General features: G+C 42.7%; 1 protein-coding gene across 2 annotated transcripts in view; it reads right to left on the minus strand.

Annotated features, from left to right (window-relative positions):
* The window catches only part of LOC146208703 (uncharacterized), a 48,380-nt gene extending 36,219 nt beyond the window's left edge, over window positions 1-12,161 (minus strand). Inside the window, exons 1-2 of one of the 2 annotated variants that reach the window (XM_084595926.1) lie at window positions 12,031-12,161; window positions 8,617-8,697 (exon numbers count right to left, since the gene is read on the minus strand). In XM_084595926.1, the coding sequence (XP_084452052.1) occupies window positions 8,617-8,672 (56 nt within the window). In that variant the 5' untranslated portion in view covers window positions 8,673-8,697; window positions 12,031-12,161. Of the gene's footprint in view, window positions 1-8,616; window positions 8,698-8,807; window positions 8,927-12,030 lie in introns of those variants that run through there. The other variant, XM_084595925.1, reaches the window with a different exon arrangement.
* Between the last annotated feature and the right edge of the window lie 2,723 nt (window positions 12,162-14,884).

A 14,884-nucleotide genomic window follows, 5' to 3' on the forward strand; every position in this document is an offset into this window, starting at 1 on the left:
AAAAAGAAGAAATGGGCATGGGCAGGACATGTAGTGCGAAGAGAGGATAACCGATGGTCGCTTAGGGTAACAAACTGGATTCCAAGGGAAGGAAAGCGTAGCAGGGGGCGGCAGAAAGTTAGGTGGGCGGATGAGGTTAAGAAGTTCGCGGGGGGTCAGGTGGATTCAGCTAGCACAGAACCGGGTTAAGTGGAGAAATATGGGAGAGGCCTTCGCCCTGCAGTGGGTATAGTCAGGCTGATGATGATGATGATTAAACAAGTTAACAGTGGAACAGTAGCGCGTACGTCATTTCTACATCGACGACGCGCAAACACAATATATATATATATATATATATACAGACTAAGGTAATGTTCAATAGTCTAGGGAAGGAACAGCAGTTTAAGTTAGGTAGCCAAGCACTGGAAGTAGTAGGCGAATATATCTATTCAGGACAAGTAGTAACCGCAGATCCGAACCATAAAAGGGAAATAACAAGGAGAATAAGACTGGGATGGAGCGCATTTGGCAAGCACTCCCAGATTATGAGTAGCAGCTTAAGGCATCGCCCAAGAGGAAAGTAGGCAACAGTTGCAACTTACCTGTACTTACTTATGAGGCTGAAACGCGAAAGCTATCAAAGAGGGTTCTACTTAAGTTGAAGACAACACATAGGGTTATGGAAAGAAAAACGGTAGGAATAATTTTAAGAGATAGGAAACGTGCAGAGTGGACCAGATAAATAACTCGCCACTGATATTGAAATGAAAATCAAGAAGAAGAAATTGGGCATGGGCAGGTCATGTAGCGCGATGACAGAATAACCGATGGTCGCTTAGTGCAACAAACTTGATTCTAGGGGAATGAAAGCGTAGCAGGGGGCGGCAGAACATTAGGTGGGCGGAGAGGGTAATATATATATATATATATATGTATGTATACTACATCTATGGACTTTTTATATTAGAGCGGTTATTTGCCAGGGTTAGTATCAGCCTGCAGTGATGGGATATTGGCTGTGAATTTTAGATGAATTGTTCTTAGTTCCGCCTTAATGGCGTTTATGGTGATCGAGGATGGAGAGCATGCGATTAGGATTTTGGTGTAACTGTTCCAAACGGGACCAACTTCGTTGGTATCTGTTGTCCTGTGAGTAGGGGATTGAAGGCTTGGATTGGTGTGGGTGGCAGCTGTCGAAATGACGATGTCATTGTGTTTGTGTGTAAGTTTATACTCGTTAGTGAATTGTGAACTGAATTGAAAAAATTTATTTCCAGTAATATACAAGAAATGTGCCTCGGGCGAAAAGCCACAACGATAGCTTTAGAGATGCCCGAGTCCCAGTAAAGGCAGAGCAACAAAACGTGTGACAACAAGGCTAACATATACATATATGACATGAAAATTATGAAGCACAGAAAGAGCACAAATATACAAATGAAACAGCAAACTAAAACTAGCACAGTAAATTAACGGCCAACAAACATCTAACAGTATGCGCGCAATATGGTAAAACGTAATGAAAATAAGGTGGCTAATCTTATGATAATGTTCGAGGTAATGAACGGGAAGTACAGAAAGACAGTGCGAAATTGATCAAATACAGCTTGATGTCCTTAATTGAAGCGGTAAAGATGTTTGGGTTATGTATGCTATAACAATTTAGTATGCATGGTAAATTAAAATAAAGGCCCTGGTTATCGTACAACACCCCCGTTCGAGGAACGTCCCTGATTTGTTTACTTTTGGTGTGAAAGGGATTACGTAAAGCCTAAGTCCAGCAATATTTTTCAAGAAATTTGTTAAGCATTGAGGTGACAATTTAAGGCAGTGAAGTAAACCATACTCACACATGGTATGCACTCAATGAATCCTATATTGCGTGAATAATGTTTCCGTGTGGGTAGTGTAACATTCACCAGCGATTAGTCTAATGGCCGTCTTTTGGAGACCGAGTATGGTGTTCAGATTTGTTTCGGATGTTGTACCCCAGACGGCGTGACAGTAGTTTATGTGCGATTGCAATATAGCGTGGTAAGTAAGGAGCTGATGCTTTAGGAAAAATTATTTCCGAAGTCTCGAGAGGAAGCCAACAGATCTATTAAGCTTGCTTTCAATATACAATATATGGTCAGACCACCTCATGCGAAAGTCGAATACAACACCGAGCGATTTGAACTTGTCTACAATTTCAATAATGTTATTTTCTAGATCCAGAGTATTGTTTGAAGTAATATCCAGGAAAAGGGGGCGTAAAACGACGGCTTTGGTCCTGTTAGAGTTAACTACCAAACCATTAACCTTATACCATTTGTGGAGAGAACAAGGAACCAGATTTGCACTATTGATTAGTTTGTCGGCAGAAGAGCCGCTAAGAAAAAAAAACGTGTCGTCAGCGTACTGAATACAACTTGTCTTGCAAGGTTGTTAGCATAGACATTAAAGAGGAACGGGCCGAGAAATTTACCTTGCGGGACACATATTAAAAAAAAAAAGGGAGCTAGACTTTTGATTATCGACCGAAACGACCTGCTGGCGCATGTTTAAATAAGAACGAAAGAGTTGGAGGGAAAGACCACGGACGCCATAGCTTTCAAGTTTACGGAGTAGTATTTCAAGATTAAGAATTTCGAAAGCTTTTGTAAAGTCGATGAAAGTACTAAGAGTCAAATGTTAGCTTCGATATTATTTAAAATAATTTCCTTTTTGCAAGAGTAAAGCAGATTTCGTGGACTTGCCCTTTCGAAATCCAAACTAACTGGCGTTTATTAAGGCATGTTTAGAAAAAAACCCATCGATTCGTTTGTGCATTAAGTTTTCAAGCGCCTTTAAAAAAAAAAAGAACAATAGAAATAGTCCCATAGTTTGTCATCTTTTTCTATCACCTCCTTTGAAAATAACAGTTATGTTTGCATATTTCATTCGTGCAGAAAATATTCCTAATGTGAGCGACAAGTTAATGATGTAGCTTAAGCATGGTGCTAAAAGATCCGCAACAAATTTAACTGGTTTAATTTGGAAGCCATCAAAATCGGTGCAAATTGTAGATTTTAGGTTCATTATAACTGTAAATTGTCCTCACTGGTCGTTAAATGAAAAGCAAAAGTCTCGGAACCTGTACTTGAGAGAAACCGAAGAGCTTCGACCACGGAACAGCTTGGTCTAAAGCTAGTAAAGAAATCATTAAATTTTTCTGCCAGCAAAGAGCACCAATAGTGCAAGCCATCGAGCACAAGCTGACCCAAGTGCGTATTTTTATCCTTGTTTAGAAACGAATCATTTAAATGATTCCAAAATGCTTTTTGACTTCTCCTGTTAATGAGAATACGCGATTGGTCGGCAGATTTATATCTTCGAAGTTCGTTAGGTAACTTGTTGCGGTATTTTTGAAAACTGTTAGGTGCTCAGGGCTCTGAGTGGGAATAAAACGATTGCAGAGCCTAGAGTGATTCATCATTTTGACGTGTATCGGAGTCACTCAAGGCTTATGGAGTTTTGTGTACGATTTCTTTGTTTTCCAGGGAAAACAGTTATTGTAAATGTCTTTCAAAGTACTTAAAAAGAGCTCATAAGATTGATCAACAGAAGAACAGGCAAGAACACAGTTCCAATCTGCAACGCGTATAGACTCGCGAATCCGAGCAAGTGTCACATCAGTTATACATTGATAAGCAAAACTATTTGATTGTGCGTAGCTTGGCGGGCAGCCATTTGGCACGGACACGAAAATGGCACAGTGGTCACTAAGGTCACAAGAAATAGTACCGGCAGAAATAACAGGGGAGACAATGTCTACTATAAAAATGTCAATTGTACTGAATGACGTCGGTGTTATTCTTGAGGGTGTAGCGATAAGATTTGTAAAACCTTTGGAAGTTCAGTTCAGTTCAGTTCAGTCGATCAGTCGTGTCCGACTCTTCGTGACCCTGTGGACCATATCACGCCACGCTTTACGGTAGGTCGCTATCTTCCTAACATCACATAACTTCATCTGCAGCGCCTCGGGGATGCCATCTAATACAACAGAAATCATTTTGACCGCAGTCTTCAGCGCGAGCATTTCACAGCAGGGGTCATTATAGAGAACTCGGCTAATACTTCGCTATGAAGGCCACTATTCTTTACGTAAATGGCAACACCCCCTCCACGATAAGAGCGATTTAGGAATGAAGGATCATATCCGGGCAGTTTCACAAAGTCAGCATCGCATACGTCCCACGTTTCAGTGAGCAGCATTGCATCAAAATTGTGCTGCAAATTTTCGACAAAATATGATGTCATTAGACTTGTTACGTAGAGACCGCACATTAATATGCAAGGCAGAGAAATTATTTAGGCTGGGGCAACCCTTTACTTTATGCGCAAGTAGTAATTCGTGGTACTCCATTTTAGTTGTCATTTAACGGCTAGTTATTGAGCTGGCTGAAAAAGGTCACTCTCTGTCCGAATGGCAAAGGCGGATTATTGTCCCTCTTTCAACTCGAATAAATCATATGTAGAAGTTAATTATTTCTGTTGGGTAATTGCGTGGGAAAAATGTTTCGTCAAACTCGGTTTTTGTCCAGGTTATGAATAAGTCATCCAAAAAAGTATGACAAAATTTGATTTTGTTGATTATGAGTACAGAAACCCTGATTCAATTGTGTTCGTGAATATTTGGAGTAATTTAGCGGCTTTTTCTGTCCATAGCTGTACCACTTATTTGAATATAGTACGAATGCAACAAATGAGCAGTATCCATGACCTGTACACTTTTCTCATGTGGAATGTTACTGTAAAAAGATACCATGTACAGGATAATTAGAGCTGAATTGGATATTTGGATAATATTGAATAATTGTTTCAGAAAAAGATCATTGTCGCATATATGAGATGGGTGTGTCGAAAGAACATGTTTGGTGTGAAAATCGATGTAAATTGGTACTCTCAGTGTGCTAACACCAAACGTCTCGAAGATGAATTCTTTGGCAACTGTGCCTTCTTAACACGCACTTGCAATAAGCCTTCATCTCTCACTTAATCGAGATTGCTTACTATGATGTTGTGGTGGCAGCAGCGGGGTCTGATGAGAGGTTCATAAATAGCTGGCAGTTGCTCTTCTAATTACAGTAATTTTTACCTTAACAAACTGTACATCCACCTTTGTCGGCAGGCCTGATGGCAAAGTCAGTTCGCTTGCTAAGAGAGTATATGGCATAATGAACTTTTTTCGTGAGGTTAGATAGGCCTGATTTTGATGCCCATATAAGCAAAACAAATACCGTCGAAAACGTTCGGTCCTCCGGTCAAAACGGGGAGTAAAATAGTGCTTCCGTCGAGTGAAAATAAGAAAAGCGTACGGGATATGCATATTTATTTGTTACTCACCAGAATTATTGCGGTGCTAATTTTAGAACGATATGAATTAGAAGAGTAAGTAACGTGCCGATGGTGGAAACCAAACCAACAACCTCCGAATATCACGTCTGGTGCTCTAAGTAACTCTTGCGCCTACACTTTTCTTGGCCACAGTAAATATTGGCTTATTTCGTACTTGTACCATGCCGAGCCTTTCGATTATGCTTCAATGATCTGCTGAATAGCTCGCGAGGGTGTCGGTTCTGGCAGTCTTGACACCAGGGATAGCGCAAGAGAGTTATCGCATGATACCGCCTTCCCTTTAATCACGTTGCATATAACACACGCGGTTTCAGAGGGCATTCTGCGTCCACCGCTAAATAAGTTGGCGCTGGGGCATATCCTCAAGGTTCTGTTACAAGTAACACGAATACTGAAAACTCAGGAATGCTGGACAGCGGCCGATGTCAATGAGTTGCTAAGAACACTGGACGCGATGTTCGGAGATTGTGGGTTCATTTCCCGCCATCGGCAGGTTCTTTGGTCTTCTACTTTGTTTTTGTCTTTCTCCCTAAAACTATTAGAGCTGCTTCTGGTCAATAGCAACTACGAATTTAAAACATCCCACATGTTTTCTTTTGGAACCACCTCCGCAGCCAAAAAAGCCAGTGGTTTAGTTTTGATTAAACTGAGGACTCACGGTGGCTTCATGTGGTTACACCAGGCAGAACATTAAGTTATCCAAAGCACACCAGCGTTGTACGCAAAACCTAAAATAATGCGACGGAGGCTTAGGCACACCTTCTACACCTAGGGTGCCTCTTCCTCTTCGAAAACCGCCGATGGCGGCAGAGCGCGGCGCCTCTGTTGGATCCCTCCGCTGAGGCGCACGCATGTGCAATGCGACAGGTCTCCTGGGAGGTGCCACAGGCATCCTCCTACTCTCAACTGCGTACACGGCGTGCGTACATGAGTGCCCTCTGCACTGCACCTCTTCACAGCAGCGCATTCTCAAGTTGATGGGACACACATGATACATGCAAAAAGTTGTTGCGAATTTAGGAAGAAGGAAAAGCAACTGCACGGGACGGGTGGTCTACTGACTCTGTAACTGAGGCACCTCCGCTGCTTCATGCAGACAGGAAAAAATAGCAACCAACAACGAAAAAAATTGTCGTAGTTTTGCTCTGGTTAATTCTAGTTAAATTGCCAAAGCAACGGCGGAATCTTCTTTTGCCTGCTACATTATTCCACTATTACAATTGTCTGCTGCCGAAGCAGTGGCTGGTGTATGACGGCCTAATACAGGTACAACCACCGGCGGCAGGCTAGCCCCGCCTCAAATGGCAGGGACCTACCAGCCATAGCCCCGTAGGGCCAGGAGCAACCACCTTCCCTACATACACACAGCGATACCCGGCTTTAGCTAGCTGAGTGAAGGTTGCTTGTGAAATGTTTGTTTTAATGAGAGGACGCAAGCCGGTGAACATGGTGAACGCCGGCCTCAGTTGGTGAGCAGCCCTAGTCCGGGCCGCCGCAAATGCTAGCCGTCTTGCGAGCACGGCTGGCCAGTGCCGTCTGGGCACCGACCGACGAGCACCCGAGGAGCAAGGCCTCCCAAGCCTCTTCAGTGGAGGTGGGGACAAAGAAAGTGGGGACTAGATTGACGTGCCCACACCATTAAGAATAAAGTTCAATGATTCTCTTGACAGTGTGGTCACTTGGGCTTAATTTTTGGGTTGTAGCGAGCAGTCTGGGCCCGACAACACAAAGTGTTGGTCTGACATTGTCGCAGACCGCATTTGCCACACATCAACTGCCCCTTCGTCGGAGGGCGGTACTGTTGGTGCCGAGCTTCGCAGTCGTCAATAATTTCTCGGAAACGCAGCGAATAAAGCTGTCGCTTCAGAAGAACGGTACCATAGAACAGGGCGTCTGGGTATGCATGACTTTGTCGGCACCGTAAAAGAGGAACTATTAAGTACTATAACTAGTATATATTAACGTAATCGTCGGCATCGCTGTTGTCCCTCGTGCCCAGCTCCGCAGCCAAAGTAGAAATGTACCATAGGATACAGCAAGGAAAGGTGTTCATGACGTTGTCATCGCTCTTAAAGAGGAACTACTTTGTATATTGCAAACATAATGGTACCTTAGGATAGAGCTTCAAGAAAACGTGAGCAGGTCACAAGCAGGAGGGATAAGGACATAATTTTATTCAACGCCCTATTAAGCATCGTGAATGTCTTGGGCCAGTCACCAAGGCCAACTGGTGTTTCAGCTGGTCAGAGGCTAACCAAGACTGCCACGTTTTGGGAGGAGGGCGTGGAAGGTGAGGTGACTCTGTTGCAACAGGGCAAGAAAACATGCATTGTTCATAATTTGCATAGTGTTCGGAACAATTCGAGCATACGGGGGAATGTCTGATTTGGTATAGAAATGATCTTGCAAGTGTAAGTTGTGTATTTATTTGTATGCCTCTAAGTATGCGTATTTGCGGGGTAGTGACGGATTTAGCAGGAACAGGAAGTGTGGGAAGATTTTCCCTAATGTTGTCATAGTGTATGTTAATTTCTTTTCTGTAGTGAAGAGTAGCGTCCACATGACTGGATAGGGGCAGGGAGTCCCAGGAGACCGGTGCTGAAGATCGCGGGTGAGGCGTTGCACTATCTCATTGCTCGAGATTCCGGTGGGCCAGGAATCCACCACAGTACTACAAAATGCTTAATGTGGTCCAACAAGTTAAATTATTAGAGGCAATAACAATACCAATTGGTTCACAGAAAATTTAAGGTGCAATGCATGTCACACTTGTTCTGTGAACAACGTCAAGAAAGAAGGAAGGAAAATGACAGTTAAGCGAAGAGTGAAGGGCGTGCCGCAGTTGAGGGTTCCGCAGTATTTTCTACCAGCTGGGAATCATACGTGCACTGATAACGCATAGCACACAGACGCCTCTTCGTTTGGCCTCTATCAGAACATAAACTTATAATTGGTTTAGAGGAAAGGAAAGACCGAGTATCTGTCACTTGAGGTAGAGAAACTATTTGGTATGGATTTATGTGGGAAAAGTAAAAAGTCTGTAGTTGTACAGACATGTCTTGCTGGAATTATTTGCCTCAATATATTGAAAAGATGAAACCTCTGACGAGTTGAGCTCAAAGTTTGCATTAGGATGTAAAATAATCACCGGAAATTTTTTATGTTCTTCTTTGCATCAATTTTAGCAGTGCTTTCCCATCAACTGCACTAATAAAAGCTGCCTAGAAGCGGCATTCCTATGGCTATGGTACTCACTCTGCAGCATTGAGAAAACCAAGCGCAGCAAGCAGGAAAAACAAAGCAGCATTCATCTTGTTCTAGGTCGCAGCAACGTTTCTGTAGAGAAAGAAATAAAAAAAATTATCCGGCAGAGCATGACAGGTGCTTTTATGCTTCCCAAAAGTAGTCTGTGAAAACAAAATAAAAGAAAAACAATGCCGACTCACTACTTCAAACGCAATAGAAATAACTTCAGATAACGGAGCAGCTAGAAGCCATTTCGACTGCACATAAATGCTTGGAGCCAGGGGCTATATATATGATATGAGCATTTGATCTTGTGACCATAAAAGAATTTTTGTTCCGAACCATACTTATTAAAATGAAAGAGAGTGAATCATTATTTATGCGTTCCCGCCTTGCAAACTTTAAGTGTCGCCATTTGGAATACCGGAAGCACGCTGGAATTACATACTGAAGAATAATTGGGCTCTGTATGTATCCGCGAGCACATAATACTTATAATATGCTTTTACGGCTTTATCGTGTGCATATGAACGATTCTCTCTAAAAGAAAACCATTTATTCAACAACTAGATAAACCGATTATCATGACTAGGTACATTTGCATAGGTATTGGCTGGCAAGAAATGCGCATGCCTACGTTTTTCAGTACCCTGTCCCTGCTAATTGAATGTGCGCATTTTAACGTGGTCCTTTTTTCCGTACTGTGCCACGTCTATAATGCAGTATTAGCAATATGCTTCATTTTCTGGACATCGCTTTAAAGGTGCCGAGTGAAAGATTCGTTTCAAACGTCTACTGACAGCCCATTTCCAGGATTAATCAAGGTGGTAGCGATAAGTTAACAATATCATGCAGTTAAACCTGTAATTCCTAAATTACAAAGTCTGGTATAAGTGGCTTTGGTTTCGATGCGCTGCCCTTAAGCTATGAACATATCTAAACGCGTTTAATTCATATGCACTTCATTCAGTCAGCTTCATACATATCAGTTTGCTCTTTTTAGTCTCTCAATTATTTCGGCTGCAAGAGTGCAGCCGAAAACGCGATTAGCAGACAATATGGGGATATCTCGTTGTAACGTCAGCGACCTATGCCTGCAGACCAGAGAGCTGTTTCCGATATTAAAAATAAAAATTCATTTTAAAGCTATCTACAGCCCCAAATGAGCTGGCATTTCGATTACTAATAATTTAACGTGCGTGGAGATTAATGCAATAATCATTTTATGTTGAAATGTTTGCTGTCATGACCCCTTTAGGTTACAACTGCCATTCACACTCGCGCGGTGCATTGAACATCGTCGCATTTATTTACCCCAGCTCCACTGCTTCATTTCACCCAGGTAAATGTGTAATACACATAGACATTTGTGCTAGTTAGGGTAATGTCCGTAAGCACTGTGCAGAGAGAGAGAGAGAGAGAGAGACTCTTTAATGGAAAAACAGGGAATTTTGTCGGCGCTTAGATTTCGCTGGCATGCTACTCTGTGTGCGTAGGGGAATTCAGGAGGGAAAGATTGAAAAAAGAATGGTGAGGGAAATAATAGAATTGAAGGGGGAGATAAAACGTCGAATGCACAAGTCATTTGACGAACCTCAAAATGCTTTCGCATATCCCTGCACAAGGAGACGTAAGTGCACTACTGTAATTTTTCGCCTTACACACCATAAAACTAGTATTTTTTTTCTAGTCAGTCTTAAGAAAAACTGCAATGGCACCGCAGACTGTACTCTGGGGGAAGATAGCGCTGCCCCCTTCCGCCACGGCTAAATCGACGCACCACCTCACCCTTGGAGACCGAGATGTAAGCGCTAGAAGGAAACGTTCTTCTTCTTCAATCTTTCTATCTACTCTTTCCATCTCTTTGGTCTATTCTTTTTGAAATTTCGAATACCGCACCGACCGCAGCCTGCGACCGTTACAACGCTTCACCTTGCGCGCATTATTCGCCTCACTTGAGTGGCTAGGGTGTGTTTCGTGAGTTCCACCAGCCGCTTTTACTGTGCTGCCTTGGACATACAGACTTAGCGTCTCCGGTTGCTTGGTCGTGTTATTGATTTCGAGAGCTACAGGAGTGTTTGGTCTTGAGCCCGTGACCTTTGAAATCGGTCTCTACCTTGTGACAACACTCCAGCGTGGTGTCGCTTGTGAGGCTTGCGCCGACCGTCTTGCTCCGTGAATCTTTTGTGTGTCGGCTCATTACATCCCCTATGGTCATAATTTTTCTTCACGATCTTCGTGTGTGGTGAGGCTCGTTCGTTACCGTTACGTTAGACAACGGTGTCTGCAATCAATTTTAGAAGGTGCTGGCACGTACCTCTTAGGCTTTTCTTCTTTTAGGATTAGGAGTCTCTCCTGAATTTTTTTCAGAAACGACTGGTATCGACACACTAATCAAATACGACACGAAGAGCCTTTACATCTTGGGAGACAGTGGACGAGCACAGTGAGGCGAGTTCACACGCTGGCCTTTCGCGTGAGATGTATGTATTTCATGTATATACTACGTTTTCACGAATGATGCACAATTTTTAGAACAAATATTCAGTTCACGGGAAAATGTTGAAGACAGAAATGTTCTGTCGTGCATTTGCGCTCATTGGTATCGCTACGGAGAACGCTGTTCACGAGCGAAGTAAGTACATTGCACGCGTAATGACCAGAGCTCTCACATACTCCTTTTAATGCAGTTATTTGCTGATTTGTATTTGTTGCTGCGAGCAGGTCGTTCTGGACGTGAAGTGTTTTGTTAGTGCATGCTTTCCGGGGATTCCACTCAATGCGAGTGTACGCACGCGAGCGAGCGGCCTATAAGACACTTTTTCGGATACTTTGCAATTGCTACTGGAAGCTGGTCGCAGTGTGATGTCTAGCGCGTATAGCTCGCAGCAGCTATTGGCAAAGTAGGCAAAGAAATGATTGAAAGGCAGCTCGCTCACACGCATGTGCATGTACAGTGCAGTGCGCGAACTCCGGAGAGCACGCACATATCCATCCCCCCACCCTCTTGCAGAGCGCGTTTGTAGACAACCTGTTTTGCAAACGTTCCTTCCCCTTCGTCCAAAAAGATTCCGGCCATAGTAGGCTCTCTCGAATGTAGGGCGTAACTGAAGGAGGAAGTGCCGTAGTACTATAAATCATGGTCGCCGCGAGATGTAGGAAATTTCCAACCTGCCTCCTGTTTGAGTTTAGAAGGAAGGCTACTTATGAATAGTGTACGGACGCAAATTGTTACATTCGGGAACAAGATGTCTCATTTAAACAATGCCGCACCACATTTCGGTTGTTCTTTTCAAGTAAAATTTTGCTGCGCAGAGAAAAGAAATCTAAACGGTGAGTCATCGTGATAAGCTTTTTGTATATCTAAAAAAGTCGTATATATTCTGCAATGGTCAATTCTAGGCCTTACCACGAAGTACTTACTCGGTATTAAGTTAAAACCGAAGCACCAACAGTACAAGTGACGCTTTTTCGTCTGGAATCCTGCAGTTCCTTCTTTGAAGCACAATTTTTCCAGAAGTGTAGCCGCTTAATTATATAACGTTCTCCGTAACCTCGCTCTAAAATATTTAAATATACTTAACATGAGTATATTTATTGCATGACGCGTGCAATATATGCACGTTATACCCTCCTCTACGTGTCCCGTATGTATATTGTTTCGAAGAACTTAATCTCGTTCACTTTTTTAGACACATATGAAAACAGCACGTAGGAAGACGTTAGAAAGCGCTCATATGGGTTTTAACTGTGAAGCTTGAATGATTTCACTTCGCGGAAACGAATAACGCAAGGTTTTGTCGACACACGTTATCAAATTAATATATATATATACATATATTTCCATCCATCAAGGGTCTGTAAATAGCTGCAAAATATCGTCATTACATTTTACTCCCTTATGAAAGACATTCTCTATTTTTCTTGTGCTCCTAAAACTATTCGTTCATAAGTAATGCGAGCGGCTCATTTCATATGAACCTAGCATCATGATATGGTGACGCTCTCAGGGAGTCAGAAAGCGAAATATTTCGAAACGACATATTATGAGTTTAATCTGGACTTACTAAGAACTGAACGAATCAACAGCGACGATAGCAACAAGCGTGCTGTGTGGTGAGATAAGCGGCACGCCCGCCTGTCATAGCTGCGGTCAGTTTACATGTGAGAAAAAAACCTAAAAGATAGTGCATGAGAAAAAATCTTAACTTCTTACAGTGTCGCTCTGGTTATGTGTTGGTGCAATCCACCACCCTCTAAGTGATTAAAGCGTGCGTTTCTTTATCACAAATACACCAACATAACAGTTTCGTGTCATTATGGCCTTATGGGAGCCATTTTCTCAACGCTCTAAAGTAAAATAAAATCTTACCAGCAGTGTCGCGGGAGAGCAACTTGGCATTAAGAGTGCTAAAACAAGGCGTTCAGCAGAGTGCATAACATATCTTTAGTGCATTGATTGATCAAATTCTAGAAGAATCTAATTTAGTTAGAACGATGTAGTTTTTCAGTGCAACTATACTCTGTCTTATATGCTGTTTACCGCTCTACAGACGTTGAGACCGACATTGCCCGTTTGGGCTCTACCGAGGCCTAATATCATAGCAGGCGCTGTCAACTCTGAATTGTACATTCATATTGGTGGGTGAGATATAACCCGGATGTTCCTAAACCTTGAGCGATGATTAAGTATCCCCTCTTTTAGAGATTTCTTTACCCAAGAGGTACGCAGGTACCTCGTACCCCTTAGATAGAGCGTGGCTTTATAGATATTTTTGTCCGAAGGTCATCCATAGACATGGAGAGACTACGACTGTATGGTGAATAATACGTGCGAAATAAAAGAGGTGTAAATTTATGCATGAAAGAGGTGTAAATAACTGACTGATTAGCAGTTTCAAGCTGAGCAATCTTCGAGTAAAACGCCTTTTTAATTCAATGAATACTTTTTGTTGCTTATGTTCCTTTCGCGGAAAAATTGAAGTGCAGTCTATCCAAGCTAATTTAACCCCGTTGTTATAGCAAGAATATTTATATGTTTTTGTTTAGTTTGGTTTTTAAGGGGAAAGAAGTCGCATTACCTGTTTTCCTGTCGCACACCTACACGTGTCAGAGTTGCATACGTCATCACTTCGGATCCCCATCGCATATTAACCTGCGACTGGACTTGATGGAAGGTAAATAGGAAGAGAAAGCATTTGACACCAAGTGAACGCTCAGCAAAGTGTGGTTAGGTAACAGTTTTGATATCACGTGCACATTTTCTACAATGCCATTGCCTTAATTCGATTGGGGACGACGGGGACCATGACGCCTTCCGGTCCAGATGAGCTGTATACGCTTCGGGCGAAATGTGATTGCTGGAGCGTATATGCAGGAAGAGAACCCGCAGTGTAATGCTCGCGCTGCGTGTCTTCCATTTCGTCCAAAACTTAATATTAAGGAGTTCACAGCTCAACACAGAGAAGTGCCAATGCTTGCCCCGAATTGCCTCGCAAATTTCACAGCAGGTGCTGGCTTCCCTATTAGATTGTTTGCAGAAAAGAATCTTCATTAAATATAAAAAGCCATAGGCTCATTTTTTTAAACAAGAATTTCACACGCTTTGATTAATTCGGTAGCACTTGGGAACATCCCTGAAAGCAGTTGACCTCTTGAATACTTGGAAGGAAATTACCTGCTGCTCGACTGACTTAGTGCCCGTACGTAAAGAGTGTTAAAAATCAACTTCCTGAATTGATTTGGAAAGAGTCACATATCTAAACAAAATCAGCACTAAATATTTCACCTTTCAGCTTCGTGGCAAAAATTCGAAAAACCTTGCGTTCGCGCAATATTGCAGCATTAAACTGAAGATGTCTTGCGTAATTATGAAGTTTCTCTATTGCAAAAACTAGCAGCTTCCAGCGTCATCCGGTGTTAACCAAGTGGAGTTTTTGCGCTGGTTTCGTGATTGGTTTTGCTGGAGACGCCGGAGGCCTGCGAGATTCACTGGAGCAGTGTCGGGAAGACACTGGTTGTACTGGTGCACCGGAGAAAGATGCTAGAATTAGCATTTTGACGCTAGGTGGGTCGCTGGTACCACAATGGACTGGGAAGAGCACTGTGTGCGTCGGGGCCGCTCTGGTCCCAATATTCTTTTGAAAATATTCAGAAGTCCGGGAACTGAGAGGCGGGAAATAAGGTGAATATGAAAGATGGAGCAAAAGCGCGTTTTGTTTCCAAGTCGTTGCGCACCTGAATAGAATAGAGAGGCGGTGTCTTCTGTTTTTGAAAG

Source organism: Amblyomma maculatum, chromosome 1 (assembly GCF_055883805.1).
Source record: "Amblyomma maculatum isolate TAMU_Amacu chromosome 1, ASM5588380v1, whole genome shotgun sequence".
Taxonomy (NCBI): domain Eukaryota; kingdom Metazoa; phylum Arthropoda; class Arachnida; order Ixodida; family Ixodidae; genus Amblyomma; species Amblyomma maculatum.